We start from the raw sequence: 22,963 nt of genomic DNA on the forward strand, positions 1-22,963 counted from the left end.
TCCACCTTTATTTGGTTATATTCTGCTTTATTGCTTCTTATTGTAACAGTCCAGGGTATAACATAACCTGTTTTGCTTATAATTACCTAATCATAGTCTCTGTCCTCACACACACACACACACACTCTCTCTCTCTCTCTCTCTCTCTCTCTCTCTCTCTCTCTCTCTCTCCTTAATATCCACACCAAACAGTGATTAAATGAATGAAGAATTGAATCGCATCCTTAGGCTAGAGTCCTAGTGAGTGGGATCACAGGACCAATAGGTATTATCAGTTTTGAAATTCTTACTGTGTATGAAATAAATGCTCTTCAAAAAGACTGCCCTGAATTGCAATGTAATTGTATGTCTATCTCTCTTTAACCCACCATTTTGGGCCAGTCTGATGTTATTTTAATATGCATTTCTATCATCATTAGAGAATTTGGACAACTTTCAGGTGATTGAGAAGGTGGTACAGTTGTAAAGTACTGGACTTAGGATCAGGAAAGCCTGAGTTCATAATTCTGCATCAGACACTAACTAGCTGTGTGACTCTCACTGAGGTTCTGTTTCTCCACCTATAACATAGAAGGATTGGTCTAGATGACCTCTAAGGTTCCTTCAAGCTCTGAATCTGTTGTCCTCTTATCATTTACAATGCATATTTACTCTTTCGAAAATTGAGAAATGGATCTAAATATTATATATTTGTATCAGGTACTTATAGATTCTGAACGTCAGTCAGACATGTCCAAATGTGGTTATTATAAGTACTTTCCACAAATTAATTTTTAAATTGGTTATGGAGGATATAATTTAAGGGTTTTTATATTTTTTTTACCTCCAACAATTTCTTCTAGTTGGGAAGAAAAAAATTCTTCTCTCTACAATTAGATTATACAGGGTGTTCTAAAAGTCTTAGTACAGTTTTACTCTTTAATAGCTTAGAGCAATATATCAGGTTTTAAACCATTAAAGCTTAAAACTACACTAAGACTTTTGGGACAGGTATTAAAACTTGACAGATTTTTGGGACATCTGATAAATCGTTTTTTTTTTTTCATTTCATGTTTTAATGGAGTTTTTGTGTTTAGATAATTCATATAGTGTGAGGTATGAATGCAAACTCACTTTCTGGCATACTGCTTCACAATTTTCCCCAAGAATTTTTATTGAATGATGATCCTTTCCCTAGTGTTTTATAATCTTGGCATTATCAAGCACCTATCTCTTGTACACTTTTTGTTCTATTTGTAGACTCTCTTTTCTGTTGCAGTGATTTGTTTTTAAAACATTTTTTCATCTTGTACTAGATAGCTTTGATAATTACCACATTATATTATATTTTGAAAACATCTCCTCCATCAACTATTTAAAAATTAGTTTTCCTTGATATTCTTGTCTTTTTCCTTTTCCAAAAGAAATTGCTTATCTAAATTGGTTTATCTAATTCGTAGTGGGTATTGCATTCAACCTGTGAATTAATTTGGAAAATAAGAACTTTTTTCCTATATCGGATCAATGAAAATATAAAGCTGATATTGAAAGGCTAGGATTTTAATAACTAGAGATGGGAATTCAATCCTCAAAGATTTATTAAGCAATGTAAAAGTTCATGCTAGATATTGGGGATGCAAAGATGAGACAACTGGCAGTGTCCCCTTAGCAGGATTTGGGTAGAAGCTGGGGATTTCAGGAAATAGAAATCAGTAGGTAGGGCATTCCTAGGATGGGGGGGACAATCTGAACAAAAGCATGGAGGCTAGAAGTGATATGTTAAGTTTGGGGAAAGGAGAGTAGCCCAGGTTAGCTGGGATATAGATTGCATAAAAAGGAAGAGTTTAAAATGTGTCTAGAATGGTAGGTGAGAATGACATTGTGGAGGGCTGAGGAGTTTGCATGGGGAGCCACTAAAGGTTTGCTGTTGCTCTTGCCGTTACTTTTGTCTTAGAAGGAGCCTGATATGGTCAGACTTGTGCCTTAGGAAGATTATTTTGTCAGCTGTGTGGAAGATGAAATGGAGAAAGGAGAGAATGGAAACAAAGAGCCCAATTGGGAGGCTAGTGCAATAGTCCAGGTGACAGGTCATGAGGGTAGGAACCATGGTGGTGACCCTGTGAGTGGAGACAAGGGATGGATGTGAAAGATGTGGAAATAAAATTAATAAAAATAGCAACAATAATAACAGCCCACATTTATATGGTACTTTAAGGTTTGTAAAGTATTTTATAAATATACTTATACGAAAATATAAACATAAAATATATTTATTTATATATTTGATCCTCTCTGAAACCTTAAGATATAGGTGCCAATTTTACAGATAATGGAACTGAGGCAGACAAAAGTTAAATTGCCCTCCCAAGATCCCACAGTTAGAACATATATGAGGCCAGATTTCCATCCTTCTATCCACTGCTCTACTTGGCAGCTGATTGGATATGAGGAGTCAAGGAGAGGGAAGGGGCAAGTATGACTCTGAGGCCGTAAACCTGGGTGATTGAAAGGTTGATGTTGCCTTTAACAAAGAAAGGGAAAAGGGATGAGTTGGAGTGGGGATAACTTTTGGGGATATATTGAATTGGAGGAGCTAATGAATCATACAGGTGTAGGTGTCCAGGAGGCATCTGGAGATTTGGGACTGGAATTCTGGAATGAGATTATGGCTAGGTACATAGATTTGGAAGTCACTTGCACAGAAAAATTATGATTAAATTCATAGTTTCTGATGAGATTATCAATAGAGAAAACAAAGACAAAGAAGAGGACCCAGGACAGAGCCCTGGGTGACACTCATGCTTAGCTAATGGGAGATAAATGTTGATCCAGCAAAAGAGAAAAAGATGGAGCAGTCAGATAGGCAAGAGGAGACTCTGAAGGGAGTGCTGTCATGGAAGTTGAAGGAGGAGAAAATATCCAGGGGCAGTAGGGGATTGAAAGTGACAACAATTCCAGAGATATCAGCAGAATGGAGACTGAGAAAAAGCCATTGGATTCAGCAGTTAGGATATCACACATTTTCCGGTCAAGTGATGAGAGAGATCAGAAGCCATATTGCAAAGTCTTGAGAAGTTAGTGGGAAGTGAGGAAAGAGAGGCAAGGAAAATAGATGAGTCTGAGACTTTGTATGTGAAAGGAAGAAGAGATGTAGGGTGATAGCTTGAGGGAATGGAAGGATCCATTGAAAGTTTTTTAAAGATGGAAGAGACCTGGGCATGTCTGTAAACAACAATGATCAATCAATGGATAAACATTTATTAAGAGGTTACTATGTACCGGGCCCTGTGCTAAGAGCCAGGGCTACAAAAAGAGGCAAAAGACAGTCCCAATTCTCAAGGAGCTTATAATCTAATAAGGAAGATAACATTCAAACAAACATATACAAAGCAATACTTACATAAATATAATCAGGATAAATAGGAGATAATTAATAGAGGGAAGACACTAGAATTAAGAGGGGTTGAGGAAGGCTTCTAGTAAAAGATGGGATTTTAGTTGGAACTTAAAGGAAGCCAGGGAGTAATAAGTAAGAAGCCAGTGAATATAGAGGGAATGAAGATGAGAGAGAGTTAGGGGATGACTAAGGGGGCAAGTTCTCAAAGGAGATGAGAGGGGATGGGATCTAGTGCACAAGTAGAGGGATTGAAATTGGCAAGGAGAAGAGCCACCTCTTCTAATACAGGAGTGAATGAGGTACTGTAGATTTTGAATTATTTTTGTTTTTGTGTTTGTCCTTCATTTTCGAAGAGGACCATGACATCAGGGAATGATGGCATGACTTGCAGGTGATTTGGATTTGAGTGAGGGAGGGCTGTGTAAGGTCACCAGCCTCACTTTCTCCTCCAGAGCCATCTGGGACCAGTAGCCTGATATTCATCAGGATGACTGGAGATGACCCAGGATGCAATGAGAGGCCCTGGCCCTTTTAGGCTCAGGCCTTTTCATGTACTCACTTAGAGTGAGGTAATTAATGCCCATTCAGTGAATAGGCCTCTTTAAGAAGTGAGTCAGTGGAAAATAGCCTCCATTTTCTCGGTAATTTAGGGCTCCAGGTTCTCTGCTGAGAAGAGAGGTAGTATGAAGGACTTGAGAGAAGAGGTTTAGAATGGCTATTGTGGGAAGTGTGATATTGGCAACTGGGAAAGAGTAAAGAGATTGTCATATAGCAATTAGAGCTCAGTTGACATTAGACAGCAAGAATTCATACTAGACTCAGTCATCATCACAGTGGTGTGATTTTCTTCAGCAGAGTTCAGCCACATTCGAGTAGGTTGAAAGAAAGTTGACAATGGGCAATGCAAAGTTGGGTTTTGATAAGGCATGCATGATGATAGCACAAGGACCTTAGGGAGAGGCAGCATGGTTCAATAGAAAGACTGCTGGATTTGGCGTCAGAGGAATTTGTTCTGCCACTTATTATGTGTGGGACTTCTGTACCTCAGTTTCCTCATCTGTAAAATGAAAGTTAGATTAGAGTCCCTTCCAGTTAGAATAAGGTCCCTTTCAATTCTAAACTTATCATTCTAAGATTAAAGAGAAGACTAGTGAATAGTCAAACTGATTAGCCATGGGGTAGATACCATGAAAATAAGAAAGATAGTAATCTAGAACAGTGATTCTCAAACCATTAGGTCAGTTCCCCTTTACATTCTTATATATTATTGAAGAGCTCATTCACAAAGAGCCTTTTTATGTGTGTTAAATTTACTATACTAGAACTTAAAACAGCTTAGTATTATTATGAAAATAGTTTTGGTCTTGGGGAAGGGGGAGGAGAGGGAGGCAGAGAAAATTTAAAACTCAAAAGCTTGTGGAACTGAATGTTGAAACTAAAAATTAATTAATTATAAAAAGAAAGAAAGAAGCTGGAGGTCATAGCTTGACAAAGATGAAAAAAATGATTTAGGAAGAGAAAGGCAGAGGAGAGATGGAAGGATGGGATATAATGATTGGAGAGAGGAAATTCAGAATTCTGAATCATGGAATTGTGAACTCAGGTCTTACTGACTTCAGGTCCATCTCTCTATCCACTCTAACCATCTTAGATGGATGTGGGGTCTCTGTGGGGCAGTACCTCTGGTGTTTCTGGCTTCCTGAGCTGAGGGATCCTGATGGATAATGAGCCCTCCTTGGCACAGATCTTCAGCGGCTTCTTTCTTACTAGAATGGGATGAAACCATTGCAGCCAATTAGAACAGAGCAAATAAACTGAAATAAAAAGATGTCCCTAGGGCAGTACTTCCTGGGAACTCGGCTCCACTGGGAAACTTCAATTCCCAGAAGGACTCTACCAGATGCCCCATAGTTAGGAGGGGTTTCAGTGGGTAGAAACGGGTGGGATTCCATCTCAGGAGAACCAAAAAAGCTCATTATGAGAACACACCACCCTTGAAAAAGTTGCATCTACAGACAGTATTTTGCCAATATTCCATCACATATGGTTTTCATTTGGAGATTTACGTAAGTATACAGGCATGTCTTTCTATTAATGGAGGGCCTGACCTCAGGAGTCTTGGTAATATGTTACTTGGACACCTACAGGGACCTCTTGGGGAGGCTTCTCTCAAATTGAGGGAGTTAAAACTCTATATATATATGGAGAGGTGAAGAGGAGGGGAATCACAAGGGAGCCCTGGAGAGGTCAAAGTGTTGGGGTAGGATTCATAGTACTCTGGAAAGCAGATTGGAGGTAGCAGCAGAGAACAGTGAGCTGGCTTCCCCTCAAAGCTAGCTCCCTTTTCTCCCTCCAAACTTGTTAAAGACCTTGCTGCAAAGTAGGTTTAGACACAAGAGAGTGTTGATTTTTTTTTTGCTAGATGCTATGGGAGAAAGGATGTAGAGATTCCTGTAGGAGGAAATGCTTCAGGAAAACTTGTCCTGAAGCAAGTTTGGGAACAAATTCAGGATGGAGTCTATTCCTCCCTCCACCAAAATCAAATACAATAAGCATTTATTAAACAATCGCCGTGCTAGGCACTAAGATGGGAAAAGATCTGTTAACAATAAAGTACCTGCCTTCTATAGATAACCCATACTAATACAGGAGGTGATTGTTCCTTTGTATTCGTTCTTTTTGTATTTATTCTTCATATACTTGCTGTTTCTCCAGTAGACTGGAGGAGAGCTAGGTGGCATAGTACCAGACCTGAAGCTAGAAAGACCTGAGTTCAAATCCAGTCTCAGACACTAGCCTGTGTGACCCTGGGTAAGTCACTTAACTTTGGTTTGCCTCAGTTTTCTCATCTCTAAAATGGGAATAATAATGCTAGCACCTACCTCTCAGAGTTGTTGTGAGGATCAAGTGAGATCATTGTAAAGCACTTAGTGCAGTTCCTGGCACATAGTAGGCATTATATAAATGTTGTTGCTGTTGTTTGTTGTCATTGTTATATGGTGTGAGGTTGTCACAACACATTCACATAAAGGAAGGAGAAAAAGAGAAAGGAAGCAAAGGGAAAGGAAACAGGGAGCATTGGAAACGGGATTCCTATCTGACTTTTCCTGTCTATCAGGTATGTTTGAGAAGGAATTCTTAAATTGGGATGGAGGTTGGACCAGATGACCATTGACTCTGAGATTCTATGACACTCTGACCACAGACATTCAGTCCCATAGCAAAGACTGAACAGTAGGTTAGAACCTCCTTCCCGTTGTATCTCAAAAACCTTTCTTTCCCAAAATTTTATCTAATTTCATCCTCACAACACCTCTTAATAATAGGTGTTATTGCTATCCCCACTTTGCCGTTTCTGTTCAGTCGTTTCAGTCCTGTCTGACTCTTCCTGACCCCATTTAGGGTTTTCTTGGCAGAGATATATTGGAGCGGTTTGCCATTTCCTTCTCCAGCTCATTTGACAGGTGAGGAAACTGAGGCAGACAGGGCTAAGTGTCTTGCCCAGGGTGTCTAGCAAGTGCCTGAGGCTAGGTTTTACCTTGGGTCTTTCTGACTCTAAGCCCTAATGCTTTAGAAATAGGAGAATGAAAAACCCTAATTCCTACAAAGCTCCTCCTCCCTCCAGGAAAAATGAAAGTGAAGGCATCTGGGTCCCTTTATACTCAAACCCTACTTACACATGTAAGCACTCACTGGCTGCCCCTGCCAGAGTGAAATGTCTAACACATGCACCAGGGCTACTCTGACAGAGAACGTTTGGACGGGAATCTGTCAGAAAACGAAAATTCATTTCCTGGAACAATCACCTCCTGGGATTGTCCACTCCAGGTCTCTCTGGTGCTGGTTTAGTGACTAGGCACCAAACCTTCTTTGGGAAAGTCAAGAGCCATAATCTATCCCATGCCAAAAATGAGCAGATGTCCTGGCATTCTGGGAATGTTCTGGGCACATTCCTTCAAGGACTAGGATAAAGACGAGGAGCAATTCCAAGAAAATGGGGCATTTTTTAGTCTGAATTCTCAGAGTGGTACGGATAAACACATAAGACAACTAGAAGGTTATGCTTAAGCAGACAAAAAAATAATAACAACTAATAACTAACATTAATATGGCACCTACTGTGTGCCAGGCACCGTGCTAAGGACTTTACAGAACTCTCATTTGATTCTCACAACAATCCTAGGAGGTGGGTGCTATTATTATCCTTATTTGGAAAGTGAGGAAAATGAAGCAAGCAGAGGTTGAATTAGCTGCCCAGGTTCACACAGCTAGTGTCTCAGGTCAGATTCAAACTCGAGTTTTCAGGACTCCAGGCCCAGCCCTCTATCCACTTTGCCACCTGGCAGCCCCTAAATGGGGTACTCGGTTTGATTCTCCCTTCTGTGATGGCAAATGTCCCTTCTCAGAAATTGCCCTCCAAGATATTTTCTCTGGAGTTGGAGACCTGTGACCAACTATTAGCTATCTTACTCTTCTGTACTTCTCTGGCAGAAGAACAGAAGAACACAGTAACAGCTGATAATAAGGTTTGCAAAGTGCTTCACATTTATTATCTCATGAGCCTTCCAGTGATGCTTCATCTTTGTGTCGAGGTGACCCTACACTCCCAAAGTCTGTGGTAATGGTATACAAAATCTGGCAGGCTCTATCAAAGTTGAAAGTTCTCAGACATGGGTACAGCGATGGAATGTGGACCTCTTATCCTACAACCAGACTAATTAAGCTTTGAGAGCCTCGTTACCAAGTTGGCCATGGTATGATAAATTTTCCAGCCAGGACAAATCCTGAGGACCTTCTACTAAGTTATAGATGGATTGCTATCAACCCACCTATATCATGTCAGAGAAGGGCATACAAACTAATGAAATTAATTAAGTATAAAAGGTATAACTGCCACTTGGGATGGAACTCATAAACAGAATAGGACTCCATGAACATTTATTAAATATTTTCTATGTGCCAGGCATGCTGCTAATTGCTAAGTTATTGCTGCGCCAAATACAAGCAAAAAAGAAAAATGGATCCTGATCTCAAGTAGCTTACAATCTGATGGGGGAAGACAGTTCATAAAAAAGAAACCGAAAAGGGACGGGTATTAAAATGCAGCATGGTGGTAGAGCAAGAAGTCTTAAGAGCCCAGAGTAGAGCCCAGAGAGGAATGAAGGGATGAACTTAGCTAGCCTGGGAAATTTCTTTAAAATAGAGTTTCTAGGAGGAGCCAGCCAATCAGAGAAAGGGGAAGAAGAGGAGGAAGGATCTTCCAGGATGAGAAGGCTACTGAGTCACAGTGGAGCAAGAAGTCCAGAAGTCAAAGAGCCAATAGAAGTCAAAATCATAAAAGCAGTGGAATTAGCCTCATATATTAAGAAGATATGAGGAACAAGATGGCGGCCTTGGCTGAGTGACCGTGGTCCTAGCGGGCGGGACCCGGCGGTGGCGCTGGCAGAAGGTGGGCTACGCCCACTTACTGCGCCTTTTTCTGATCAGGACATCGCCCTGAACCCACTGGGGACCTTCTAACGGGGGGTGGGGGGACACCCAGGAGAAGCTGCCCGGCCTGGAACCACGACCCTCCCGGGAGCCTGAGGAGGGAGAAGCCGGAATTCTGCACAGCGGCGGCAGCAGAGACAAGGCTCCCTAGGGACGCCTCAGCGTCGTCTTAATCCGGGGAAGCAACCTCTTTTCTTTACTTATTGGGGAAAAAAATTTATTGAGTGCCACCATCTTCGGTCCCTGGAAATTTGCGCCTGGTGGGTGAGACCCGCCTGGTCCCTGTCCCTTCCCCCTAGGTCCCCGTCTCTTCACCTCGCTGCCAGGATGGCGAGCAGCAGCGGCTCCAAGGCCGAATTTATCGTCAGAGGGAAATATAAACTTGTGCGGAAGATCGGGTCCGGCTCCTTTGGGGACATCTATCTGGCCATTAACATCACCAACAGAGAGGAAGTGGCGGTGAAGCTAGAGTCCCAGAAGGCCAGGCATCCCCAGCTGCTGTACGAGAGCAAGCTCTATAAGATCCTCCAAGGTGGGGTTGGCGTTCCCCACATACGGTGGTATGGTCAAGAAAAAGACTATAATGTTCTAGTCATGGATCTTCTTGGACCGAGTCTTGAAGACCTCTTCAATTTCTGTTCCCGCAGGTTCACAATGAAAACAGTACTTATGTTAGCTGACCAGATGATCAGTAGAATTGAATTTGTGCATACAAAGAATTTTATACACAGAGACATAAAACCAGATAATTTCCTAATGGGTATTGGGCATCACTGTAATAAATTATTCCTTATTGACTTTGGTTTGGCCAAAAAGTACAGAGACAACAGAACAAGACAACATATACCATACAGAGAAGATAAAAATCTCACTGGCACTGCCCGTTATGCCAGCATCAATGCACACCTTGGCATCGAGCAGAGTCGTCGTGATGATATGGAGTCTCTAGGATATGTGTTGATGTATTTTAATAGGACCAGCCTGCCCTGGCAAGGATTAAAGGCTGCAACGAAGAAACAAAAGTATGAAAAGATTAGTGAAAAGAAGATGTCCACTCCTGTTGAAGTTTTATGTAAGGGGTTTCCAGCAGAATTTGCCATGTATCTAAACTATTGTCGTGGACTCCGCTTTGAAGAAGCACCAGATTATATGTATCTGAGGCAACTATTTCGTATTCTTTTCAGGACTCTGAATCACCAGTATGACTACACATTTGATTGGACAATGTTAAAGCAGAAAGTGGCCCAGCAGGCAGCCGCTTCCAGTGGGCAGGGTCAGCAGGCCCAAACCCCCACAGGTTTCTAAACATGAAGAGGAACAGATGAAGCAGAGCAGATGATCAGAGCAGGACTTGTTACTCCCCAGATCTAGAAGTTTTAGTTCATATGTACACATGCCAGTGGTTGTGGGCAACCATTTACTTGGTGTAAAAGAACTTAATTTCAGTATAAACTGCCTCTGGTCAGCGTTGGTGATGCTGCATCCTGAGTTGTAGCTGCTGTAATTGTGAATATTAACAGATAGTGAAACATGGTGTCCAGTTTTCTATTGCATTTTTTCAAGTGGAAAAGTTAACTAAATGGTTGACACACGAGTGGTGGAGAAATTGTGCATATGCCAATTTTTGTTACCTTTAATTTTGAACTACACTGCTTCGAGATTTCATTTAAGAAGAATGGCATGAACAGTTTTCAGCCACAGTTGTGATAATTGTAAATGTTCACAATTGTGCACTTTTAGATTTTTTTTCCCCCTTCCTAGGGTTTGAAAGTTGTAAACTTAAAAATTGTTGGCTTCTGTGTGCAAGTCAGCTGACATGGTAGCAACCAAAGATTCCAGTTTTTAAGCATATGAAAGACTCTGCCTGCTTACTGTGCTAGAATTAACAGCATCTAAAAGTGAAGACTTAAGAATAACTTAGTGACTACTAGATTATCTTTAGGACTCTGCATTAACTCTATAATGTTCTTGGTATAAAAAAGAAAAACAACATATTCGTCACAGAAATTTAGTTAACATCTTACAACTAAACCTGTATGTAAGTTGCTTAGATCAATGTAATCACTGTAAACATCTATATGACCTGGGATTTTGTTTTTATTTTGAAATGGGAGCTTTTTTTGTTTACAAGTTCATTAAAAACTAAAAAACTGTTTCTGTAAAAAAAATTTTTTTAAAAGAAATGCCTTGCTAATTCATTGATAGAATCAACATCTCCCCAATTTTTTTAATAGACTACTTGATGGCCATTGTTAAATAAGTCATATTCCTTTGCAAATCATTTTAGATTTTGTGTTGTACCTCTTTTTTTTAATAAATTTTATATTTTTTTTCCTCAAGGGAGAAGACATTCTTGATTTTTTTTTAAAGTTCTTGCATCAATGCCTAGTAGTGCAACTGCAGGACTGGTGTTGGTAGCTCTAGTGTTGCCATTGACTAAACAGCTGGACTGATTTGTGTTGTTCCTTTTGAAAATAAGAATGGAAGTGTTAAAGGGTTTTGCAAACGAAGGATATTTTCTTTCAAATTCTTGTGAAGTGGCTATGACCATATTGTTTCTTGTTCTTAGATTGCCTCACACTGTGGTGTTGTCATGATTAATATCCCCAGCCCTCCAATGCGCAAGCCTGTGTGAGTGCTTTTTCCCACTTATTTGCGCGTTTTCTTTTTCTCTTTATCTCGGACCCAGCGGAAAGAAAAAAAAGTACTATGATTGCTGGTAATCCTTTAAACAGTGTAATTTATTCATTTATAGCATGTCAGAATAAATTAAAAAAACATTGTCTGAAAATGCTAAAAAAAAAAAAGAAGATATATTTGTGTGAGAAAATATAGGAATTTGAAGAGGAAACAGAGGCCACAAATACTTGAATGAGAATTAATGGGCAGGGGAGAGGGTGTGGGGGAGAAGGAAGAAGGCAATCGAATAGAAATTCAAGCAATGCCACCATGTGGCATTGTAGCAATTGAGGACTTTGTCTAGCTGGGTATATGCATCTCTCTGTCAAAAACAGAGAAACAGATACATTCATGAATTGCTTTAATTATTTCACCCTTCCAAAGATAGAGAAAGTGACTGAGGGAGCTATTTTCCTGAACCTGATTCTCACCAGTAAGTAGAAAGTGGCTATTGGAAGCAACTGACTGCCATTTTGCATTCATGACAAAGAAGGCTTAAGCCTTAAGAAGGAATTGCTAAGCAGGAGAGGGTCTAGAGGAAAGCATTTTGGGAGAGTTAAGAGTCTTGAGTCTATGTCATGTCATCTGAGGGTCTGTTTATGGACCTGGGGATGTTTAGTCTGGAGAAGAGAAGATGGGGTGAGGAAGAAGTGGGGCAAGATAGCTGCCTTCAAGTATCTGAAGGTCTATTATGTTGGGAATAGATTTAGAGGAAGGATTAAATTGGTTCTATTGTCCTCTAGAGGGCAGAACCATAAGCAACACGTGGAAGTTAAAAGGAGATCAATGTAGGTTTGATGTCAGGTTCCTAACAATGGAAGCTGTCCCAAAATGGAGTGGGCTGCTTCAAGAGCGGTATTTGGAGGTATTCAAGCAATGGCTAGAAACCACTTGTTGGATATGTCATAGAGCAGTGTCCTTTGGGGAATGGCTTGGACTAGACAGTCTCTAAGTTCCAGCTCTAAATATTTTATCTATGGATGTTACTTGTTGGGCACGTTATAACGGTGATTACTTTCAGGTACAGGTTGGATTGGGTGATTGCTAGAATCACAACTACCACTAAAATCCTGATCCTCTGAAGGAGAGGAAGGCCAAGACTACTCTGGTTTGCATGCTATATTTAGAGAGAGCAGCTTCCAAAGAGTTCAAAGGAAGAATAAGACTCAGTAGCCTGAAATTCTGTAGGGAAAGTCAGTCTAAGAGAAATGGAAAATTCTCAAGAAGGAAATTCTGAAGTTATGAACAAAATTGATTTCAACCAGGAAGGAAAGGAAGAACTGTCTAAAGAGACCAACGTGGACCCTATCAATCAATTCAGATCTTAAGGCATGAATACAAGATAGAAGCAAGGACAGATAACTCCAGGACTCTGTCCGATCCAACAATTACTTATTAAGTGCCTACTGTGTGTTAGGAACTGCATTAGGTGCTGGGAGAACAAATCCAAAAAAAGAAGATTCACTCTCTGAAGGAACTTACATTCTACATGGAGGAGAGCAGGCAACGATGTGTATGCAGATGGGTAAAAACAAGACATATGCAAATAAAAGCAAAGTAAGTGGGAGGGGCATTCAAGGATGATTGTCAAAGTGGGCCCCCCTTTATTCCCTCCTCACCTTCGATATCCATCCCAAGTAGTACCTTTACCTTGAATCTTTTCCTTATCCCCACATATGCTAATGTTCTCCCTCCCAAACTACTTTTTATTAACTACTTTGTATTCAATCTATATTTATTCTTCATATACTTATATATCTTCTTGCTATTTCTCCACTAGAATAGGGGACAGCTAGATGAAACAGTGGATTGAGCACTAGACCTGGAGTCAGAAAAATCTGAGTTCAAATCCAACCTCAGACACTTAATCGCTGTGTGACCCTGGGCATATCATTTAAACTTTGTCTGACTCAGTTTTCTCAATTGTAAAAATGGCTGTCATGATAGCCAACTCCCAAGGTGGTTGTGAGGATCCAAATGATGTAATATTTATAAAAATGCTTAGCACAAGTGCCTGGCACATATTAGGTGCTTAATAAATACTTGTTGCCTACTTTGTGAGTAGGAATTATTTTGATTTTTGAATTTGTGTGCCCAGAGCCTAGCAAAATGCCTGGCACATAGTAAAGACTTAACAAATGCTTCTTGGATCATTGGTCAATAAATGCTGTGGATTTAGTGAAATCATCTAAGTATCTAAGATATCTTATGTTCTTGTTGCTTTGTTGGAGGTTATCAATATTTTCTGGCTGTCATCCATCTTTCACTTTCGTTTTATGTGGTCATTTGTTATTCATTACAATGTTCCTGTGCTATGAAATTGAATTAGTGGTATTCAGATTAATTAGATGCAAGTGATAAAGTTATTGTAACGTTAGGGGAAAAAAATTAAGAAGGAATGGAAACCTAAAGTAAGTAAGGACAACGTAAGAATGCATTCACTCCCATTTAATGTGTTCGAGTCGCTAGACCTGGAGAAACTACATCCTTTAGTTCTAAAACTTGATATGTGATTTTTGAGCCACTGTTGATGAACAAGGAGAATGTTTCAATGATGAGTTGTCTTCCAAAATCTCTCAGTTTGGCTTAAAACCCCAAATAGTGTCGCCCTAACACCCAAGATCTGTCTTTAAAAAATCCAAATATAGGTCATCCTTATGTCCCTAAAGAAAGACTTGAAATGCTCTCAGTTTCCACACAAGCCCTCGGGTTAGCAAAATAGCAAACACAGGACAGATTTTCTTTTACCTGACAGAAAATACAAAAAAATGAAGTACTCCAGCCTGAGTTCTTATATGGCCAAGACATCTCTCTGGTGACTTCTCTAAACCATCCCCCAAGAAACCTCCCCATTCTCCATACTTATTGTGCTACCCAGGGATTGGTGGTCACCCAAGAGGAGGAAAAAAAACTTGGAGTCTCTAGAAAATCAGCTTCCTTGCCCCTAGACCTGCCGAGTCACCATAACTCATAGCAGAAACTAAGAGCAGAGCCCAGGTTTTTTCATCCGTATCATGGCGCAGACTCTCATTGCTCCTCAGTTCTGGTGCCTGTGTTTTCCCTCCTCGGTGCCTCCTTGAAAGCTCACCTCTGGCTCTTCCATTTGTCCAAGAATTTGACATTGTCAAGTCAACAAAAAGTATTTAACTCCTCTTGTATCTAGAGCGATTGACCCAGAAATTCTTGTTGCACCCACTGCCTCTAGCTGCTGCTCCTGCTGTTGCTTACTTTACTGTTGCTGCTGCTGCTGTTACTGCTACTACCTCAGAATAGGCCCTTATCTTCTTTGGCCGTGTGGTACCCCCATTCCAGAACCCTATGGTTCCTTAGAGTTATCGTACCTGTTTCTCTTCTAGGAAATGGATTCTGTGTACATCATCAGTTCATCTCTATTATGGTTCTTCGTTTGAGCTCCCCAGTCTAAATGTGTGGCTTAGGTGCACACTATATATGACTTAATCAATCACTTCCAAATGGTATGACCCTAATGGCCATTAATTTTTCTTGCAAACTAATCAACAAATATTGCATGCTTATAATTTTTAACAAATGGATTCCGAAACCCCTCAGACTCTTTATTTGAACAACTTTTAAACAGGTTAAAATTATTCCCAAGTTTTTTGCAGAGATCAGATTTTTTTTGTAGGTAACACATCATTCTTAACAATGCATAGAGGAAAGAATAAATATCCAGGAAGAGAAGGCAGTCAACATGGTCAAATGCCATAGAGACATCAATAAGCACTATGACTGAAAAAAGACCAGCAGATTTGCAGGGGCAGCTAGATGGCATAGTGTGTAGAGAACTGAGCCTAGAATCAGAAAGATATGAGTTCAAATTCAGGCTCAGACACTTACTAGCTGTGTGACCCTAGGCCAGTCTTTTGCCTCAGTTCCTCATCTGTAAAATGGGGACACAAGGGGGAAGGAAATAGCAAACCACTCCAGTATCTTTGCCAAGAAAACCATGTATCTTTGCACGAAAAGTTGGACACAACTAAACAACAAAGATAGTATTGTCAGTTGAGTAAGGAGTTAAAGATAATGAGGAGATTGAGAAGGTGGGAGACTAGAAAGTTAATGGTACCCTCTATAGAAATAGGGGAGTTCAGAAGACAGGTGGATTTGAGAGAAAAGATAATATAGTGCAATGGAGAAAAGATAATATAGCGCAATGGAGATCAAAACCCACGCATATCTGCTGGCCCAGTGGCTCACTCAATTTCACTGAAAACAAAAAGGGAGGGAGGTCATTCTCACTGATTAGCCAGTGGTCCACCTTGTTAAGGGGTACCTCTATTAAGTCCACCAGTCACAGACCATCTGTTAAGGGTACCTGTTATAGTAGCCATAAGGCAATCTGGGAGGCAGTGTGTGTGTGTGTGTGTGTGTGTGTGTGTGTGTGTGTGTGTATACTCTGTGTTTGGGGCAGGGACAAAGAATTTTCCCAAGGCACCTGTACAACTTCTGCAAGTGCCCCAGTTACAACTCTGAGAGGCTGACAGAACAGAAGGGGAGGGGTTTACAGCTTGCCAAGCCACTGGAGGAAAGCTGCTGGAGATGAGGGCAGACTTGTTGATGATAATGTCAGAGAAACCACTTAAGGTCATGTCACCACCCAATACTTGGCCCCTGCTTTGGAGGGCATTGTACCAAAGGGATATAACCTGTACACAGATGAATAAATACAAGGTAATTTGAGGAGGAAAAGAGCTAGGGAGATTAGGGAAGATGTCACAGAAAATTTGACACCTGAGCTCAGCCTTGAAGAAAGATTAGGATTCTGGGAACAGAGAGAGAGAGAGAGAGAGAGAGAGAGAGAGAGAGAGAGGAGCAGGTACTATGTGACACTTGAGTGCTTTTACCCAAACAATACCCAAATGCCCAATTATCTGGAAAAGAAGGGCCTTGGCTACAGCAGCCCTTGACTCTAAGGCAGATTGATATGTCTGCTGAGGTACAAGTTCCTGGGTTAAGGGGCAGGGGACTGAGCACAGTCCTCACATCTTACTAAAAAGAATTTGAAAAAAACTGGAGCAACACTGAAGGAGCTAAAAAGTCTAGTAATATCCTAGGGGGGAAGGAGGGTCATACACACGGACTGATGTTCAAAAAGGAAAGTAAAAGAAGACCAATCATGGAAATCACTTGCGAGTAAATTGGGTATCCCTAGTAATAGGGCAGATGTTAGGAGTGGAATCCCATGGACATCTGAAAGGGATAGAGTCATGAATAGTTCAGAAAAAGGAGCTAGTTTAAGAGAATCAGTCGAGGAGAAAAGCAGGCTACAGCCAGGTTCTTTAGGAAAGGGCTTGAGCAAAGATTCTCACTCAGCATGTTTTGCCATTTCAATTGGAGAGCAAATTCAAATTACCTTGGATAGGAACACAGTCACATGGACTGAACAATTGGCTGAGAGACTGTAAATAAAGACTAATGACATATGGATCCAGAAATGACTCCCGCTGAGAACAGGAGGGGATGGGGGAGGAGCTGGGGGCAGTTCCGAGGGGATCAGGGTTAGATCTGGCTTTATTTAACGTCTTTGCTAATAACTTGGAAGACAGAATAAACAAATGTCAAAGAAATTTGCAGAACACACCAAATGGGGAAATACTGCAAACATAGGCTGAAGAGGGAGGGAACCTGACCCAAGGGCATAGATGGTATCCAGGAAGGAGAGCAGGATATAATAACTAAGCACAATCCAACCTGAGAAGATACAAGGGGAGAGAAAGTGAAGGAGAGGATGGAGGGGGAAGGTTGTTTTTTTTTTAATTAAGCTAATCCTCAATGGACAGGGGAAACCAGGAAATGGTGGTGGCCAAAAGTGGGGAAAGCAGAGAGAGCAGAAGCCATAGGGCAGGGAATGCTCTAAGACATAATGGTGGGGAATAATAAAGGTCAGTGTATAGGGATGGGATATCTGTGTGGTTTGCAGCATGTGGTCAGAGAGCCACAAATGTGAAATAAGGACAGGTCCACTTCTCCAGGATGTGGGGAAACAGGCACAGGACAGGTTTTGTACATTTGCCTGGGGCAAATCTGGCTACAGTAAGAGTATCTTGGCTTTATGTTGTCTGAAGAACCCTCCACAGAAAAGGCTAAGCGTCCATGAGCTGAAGAGGGAGGGAAGGGAGGAGCCTCCACCATCTGTGTGCAGAGAAGTGTAGGATGGTCTACCCCACTTCTGTCCTTCAGTCTCAGTCCCATGGTGATTGCTCCATCTGGCAAAACTCTTCAGGGGAAGCAGGTAGACCAGAAAGCCGGCACCCTGAGAGGCTCTTGCTGGATGCAGGAAGAGTGGGCTAGGAGCTGCCAGGTGGTGAAGGAAGGCCCTCAGGGAGCCTCTGCTGCTCCTGATGTCTCTCTCTTACAATCCCTATTCCAGCCTGAGCAATGATGCTTCCACTACCCAGCCTCCCCCCCCCCCACCCCCGCTGTGTCTCCTATTTCTGATCTTGGCTTTATGACCTGACTGTCATCACTGAGCTCCTGGCCTCACTTCCTGTTTGCTTCCTTCTCATTTCCTCTCTGATAAGTGTATTAACATCTCCATTATTCACTGCTTTCTAGTGCACAATGTACTTGACGTGTATTTTCTCATTTAATCCTCACAACTACCCAAAAACTATTTGATAACATAATCATTATAGTGCCCTTTTAACAAAACAAGAAACTGAGGATCAGAAAAGGGAACTGACTTTCCCAAAGCCACTCAGCTGGTAATTGTCAGGGCTGAGACTTGAACTCAGGGCATTTGACTCCAAATCTGGTACTCTTTCTACTATCCTCTTGTGTTTCTAGTGGAAGCTGTCTACCCTGATGCCCAGCTCTCCAGGTTGGTGACGACTTATCTTGGTGAGATCATTGTTTCAAGAAAAGCCACAGCCTTTGTTTCTGGCTTTCTCATCATCTCCTCACCTTCTCCCTTATCTCCTATAACCCTTTCCCTCTTCCCTAATTCTAGAAATTGAGCCATGATCTAATATAGCACGTTTTAAACTTCGGGTTGCAACCCCATATTGCCAACAGTAAAAGGTTTCTGAACACTCAGTGACCAAAAATTAATTCAAAATCAAACTCATAATGAACCCAAGGTGTTTCTGGCAGTGCTTGGCCATGTTGCATCCCAAATTTCACTGAAGTTTTGGTTCTAAACACAAAGCACGCACACTTTACACTGGGCATGCCCTCAGGCCATGCAATGCCAACCAATGCTGCCAAAACCTGAGTGGAAAAAGATTAAGAAGCCCTAATCTAATCATTATTCTTTCAAAAGGTGTGTCAATCTACTCTCTCAAGACCGCACTCCCTATCCCTGTGACTTTAGGAGCACTGAAATCCTCCAGTATGGCCACCACTCCCTTCTGTGTGTTCTTTCCCCCATTAAAATGTAAGCTCCTTGGGGGTCAAAGATTCTCTTTTTTTTAAATAGAATTTGTATCCATCGCACACAGCACAGAGCTTGGCATATAGCAAAGTGTTCCATAAATGCTTTTTCATTCATTTCTGGTCTCAACTCAATGACTTGACCCTTACTCTAGATTTCTTTTGCTCCAGAGTTCAGCTTGGCCTTCTTGGACTTTTTGATTCTTAATTAACCCTGATTGAGCAGCTCAGAAGGAAAACTCCAATTTGTTTACCCATGTTACAGTAAAACTCTTTGCATCTCCGAAGTCACTCTAGTAGTCTGCTTCATGGCACCTCAAGTCAATACTGACTGAATTTTTTATTGACTTGATCAAACCAACCATCAATCTTCCCCAACTATACCCTCTAAAAAAATAGTTGAACTGTGGACAGTCCTTCATAGTCAATACAAAATGATTTTGACTTCAGCCTTCTGTGAGAACAATCAATTACTCAGTCGACCAACAAACATTTATTAATCTATTATGTGTCAATTACCTGCTGAGTGTGAGAGACACAAAGAAAGGCAAAAACAGTCCCTGCTCTCAAGGAGCTCACACTCTAATAAGAGAGACAACATACAAACAAGATATATATATATATAAGATAAATTAAAAATAACCTCAAAGGGAAGACACTGACATTAAGTAGAACTGGGAATGGCTTCTTGCAGAAGGCGGGATTTTAGCTGAGGCTTGGAGGAAGCCACCAAAGCCAGGAGGCAGAGGTGAGGAGGGAAAGCATTCCAGGAAAGGAGGACAGCCAGTGTACTAGGAACAGCAAGAAGGTCCATTTCACAAGATCCTAGGGTATGTAGAGGAGAGTAAGGTATAAGAAGATTGGAAAGGTAGGAGGAGTTCAGATTATGAAGGTCTTTGAAAACCAAAGAGGGTTTTATATTTGATCCTTGAGATGACAGGAAGCCACTAAGGCAATTGTTGTTCAATCGTGTCCTACTCTTTGTGACCCCATTTGGGGTTTTCTTGGCAAAGATACTGGAGTGGTTTGCCATGTCCTTCCCTAGCTCATTTTACAGATGAGGAAACTAAGGCAAAGTGACTTGCCCAGGGTCACACAGCTAGGAAGTTTCTGAGGCCAGATTTGAACTCAGGAAGAGGAGTTTTCCTGACTCCAGGCCCTACATTCTATACATTATGGTACCACCCAGCTGCCTAGGGTTATTGAACAGAAGGTGACATATTCAGACATACATTTTAGGAAGACCAATTTGACAGCTGAATGGAGGAAGACAGAGAGCAGGAGTCACTATCTAGACCAAGGACCTAGATGGTGTTATGCTCAGTAGATAGTGTTAGGGTATGCTTGTTTTGTTCATGCTGCTTTGGAGGACCACTGTTCATTAATGTTATAGTTAGAATCTGTCACAGTTTGCTATTTACTGTGCAAACACAGCCTTGCAGTATCACCTGCTCAAAGCCCCCACAGGGGCTGTTGCCTAGCAGTCAAGGACGGAAAGTAAGAGAGTGCTGAAGGTGTGTGGCCAATAAGCAACAGCCTAACACTACCACAGTAAGGACCGTATTCCAGCCCCCATTCCTACTCTCTGTTTACTTAGAAGTGGACTTAACCAGGTGCTCTCAGGCAATTTTACTTGACTCCCCAATCTCCCTGGCATTTTGGATTTCAAGCTTACCTCAATCTTTTAGACTTAGCCACCACTCGGCTGCTTCCCTAGAGCCAAATCAACCTTGGCAGCTCAAAACCTCAGCCATTGACTACACTGACTCACCCATGGCCACTGTGACTGCATCTAGTTTCTTACTCTTCCCTAGTGGCAGGAGGTCTCAACGACTCCGACTTATTCTCCTTCTCTGCCAGGCATGTCCCTGTACTCTTAAGCTTTCTTGACGCTGGCAATGGTTAGGGCATTAGAATGTACATTCTTTGAGATAAGGCACTGGGTTTTTTTGTTTGTTTCTGTTTCTGTGTTTTGTTTTGCTTTCGTTTTTGCCTTTGTGTCCTCAGCCCTTGACACAGTTCTTAACATAGAGTAAGCATTAAATAAATGTTTATTGACTGAATAAATGATAAAAGTAACATTTCTTCAAAGCAGAGAAAACATAAATCCCCCAGGGGCACACTCAGATGGAGCAGGTGAAGAAGGTATTGTTTGTTCCTACAGGAACTGTGTGCCGGTGAGATACAAGAGTAATTCTGTTTAAAAGCCTTAGTAGGGAGATCTTAGGTGGCCATATAAGTTCATGAATTTGTATCAGAAGATGAGTCATTAATACCTTGTTCCCTGCTAACTGTGCTAAGGTAGGTTGGAAGATTAGCCTGTAGGGGAGGAGCAATCCTGAAGAGTCAGAAAAGCAACCCTAGACATCCAGGACCCAAGGATCAGTTTGCAGAAACAGTTATTTTCAGTGGTAATTTTTACAAGGGAAGTTTCCGGTACAAAACCATGAAGGATTATCGTTCATCTCGATGCTCTCAAAATGTGGACACCAAGATCTGTTTCAGGGACTGCAGAGTTTCTATTATATGTGTCTTCTTGCCTTAGGCAGGCTTACTTTATGTGGAGATTGGTTTCCCCTCTAGAGGGGGTTGGCCTGAGGAATGCTTTTCTGCCATCTGGAAAGTCACAGAAAATAAAGAAATTCCTAGATGGTATGAAAGGAATCATCTAGGCAGAAAGGCAGGGAGAAAAAGATTCCAACATGACTAGGAAGAATCAGAGCAAGAGGGAGTCCAAAGGTTGGTGTGCAAGAAAGTGTGACATAGAAATGGAGAGAGGAAATAGTACCTTTGGGGCTATGCAATAGTTATGAGGCTCTCTGCCCATAGAGGATAACTCCAGATCTTTGTAGGGAATTGGAGGCTGGCAGGGGGCGGGGGAGGAGGAAGGGAGAGAAGAATCTTTAAAACAAATTTTAATGATACCATATTTCACTGCATAATCGTCACACTCTGCATTTGTTTTTGGTTTTTTGGTTTTTTCAGTCCAAAAATTTGGTTTATACCTTTCATCAAGTAATTGTTGCATGGCATAATTCTGTTCGACACATGACTTAAAAGGTAAACAGAGCAGCAATGTATTTACCAGTGGCATATGGATGCACATTTATCTCTGGCGCGTTGGGAGCCCAAGCCTAGAATTCTCAGCACACACGCATTGTCAGTATTCAATTTTAATGTATATTCATGAGTATTCCATTCATCCTAATCTTGCACCAATGACAGTTTAGTAATAAATGATTTTAAGTAATGCCGGCACAGTTTGTTTTATAAAAAACTTCACATGATGGTGACACGCCACTTTTTCGAAAAAAAAATTGGCATAAAATCTGTGACAATTATGTAGTAAAATACAATACCTTTTGTTTTTACTTTGCCAAATTTTTTCCGGGTATCTCCACCTTCCCCTCTCCCAGAGAGCCACCCCCTATAACAAATAATATTTTCTAGAAAAATGGAAATAATCAATAAAATCAATCAATATATCACAAAAATCTGAAAATGTATGCCAGGGAGTGTGGTGGGAGTGCTTCTCATAATCTCTTCTTTGGAGCCAAGCTTGTTCTTTATAATTCTGCAACTATCACTTATGATGGCTTTGTTCTTGTTGTAGGTTCCATTTACATTGTGGTAGTCATTGTATACATTGTTTTCTTGGCTCTCCTTACTTCTCCTGCATTACGTGTGTTAGAACTTCTCTGCATTCCTAATATTGTTTCTTACAGCACATTAATATTCCATTATATTCATGTACCACAGTTTATTTATTGATCTCCATTCTTCATTCTCCATTCCTTCTTCATCCCTCTCCAGGCTGCACCAAGACTTTTTCTACCTTGCCCCGGAAACCTCTTCATCATGGAAGCTCACACGGAACCTGAATTCACATGTTGGAAGGACCCTCCCTTCTGATTGAATGGTTTCTCTGGGAGATTTCATTTAAGGAGGGTGCCTAGGCCAACCATTTCTTCATTCCTCTGGGTTACACTACAGGTGCTTTCATTGTTCTCCCTCCAACACACAGGC

At 41.2% G+C, this 22,963-nt stretch overlaps 1 protein-coding gene across 1 annotated transcript; it reads left to right on the forward strand.

Moving 5' to 3' along the window:
• The first annotated feature begins 9,190 nt into the window (after positions 1-9,190).
• On the forward strand, positions 9,191-10,313 carry LOC118858448 (casein kinase I-like). The gene has a single exon (XM_036768972.1). The coding sequence runs from the start codon at positions 9,194-9,196 to the stop codon at positions 10,169-10,171; it is 978 nt and encodes a 325-aa protein (XP_036624867.1). The 5' UTR covers positions 9,191-9,193; the 3' UTR covers positions 10,172-10,313.
• Positions 10,314-22,963: the final 12,650 nt, after the last annotated feature.

The sequence above is a fragment of the Trichosurus vulpecula genome, chromosome 7, assembly GCF_011100635.1.
Source record: "Trichosurus vulpecula isolate mTriVul1 chromosome 7, mTriVul1.pri, whole genome shotgun sequence".
NCBI lineage: Eukaryota > Metazoa > Chordata > Mammalia > Diprotodontia > Phalangeridae > Trichosurus > Trichosurus vulpecula.

Coding starts and splice junctions, on each gene's coding strand:
- LOC118858448 (XM_036768972.1), top strand. CDS start 9,194: ATGGCGAGCAGCAGCGGCTCCAAGGCCGAATTTATCGTCAGAGGGAAA.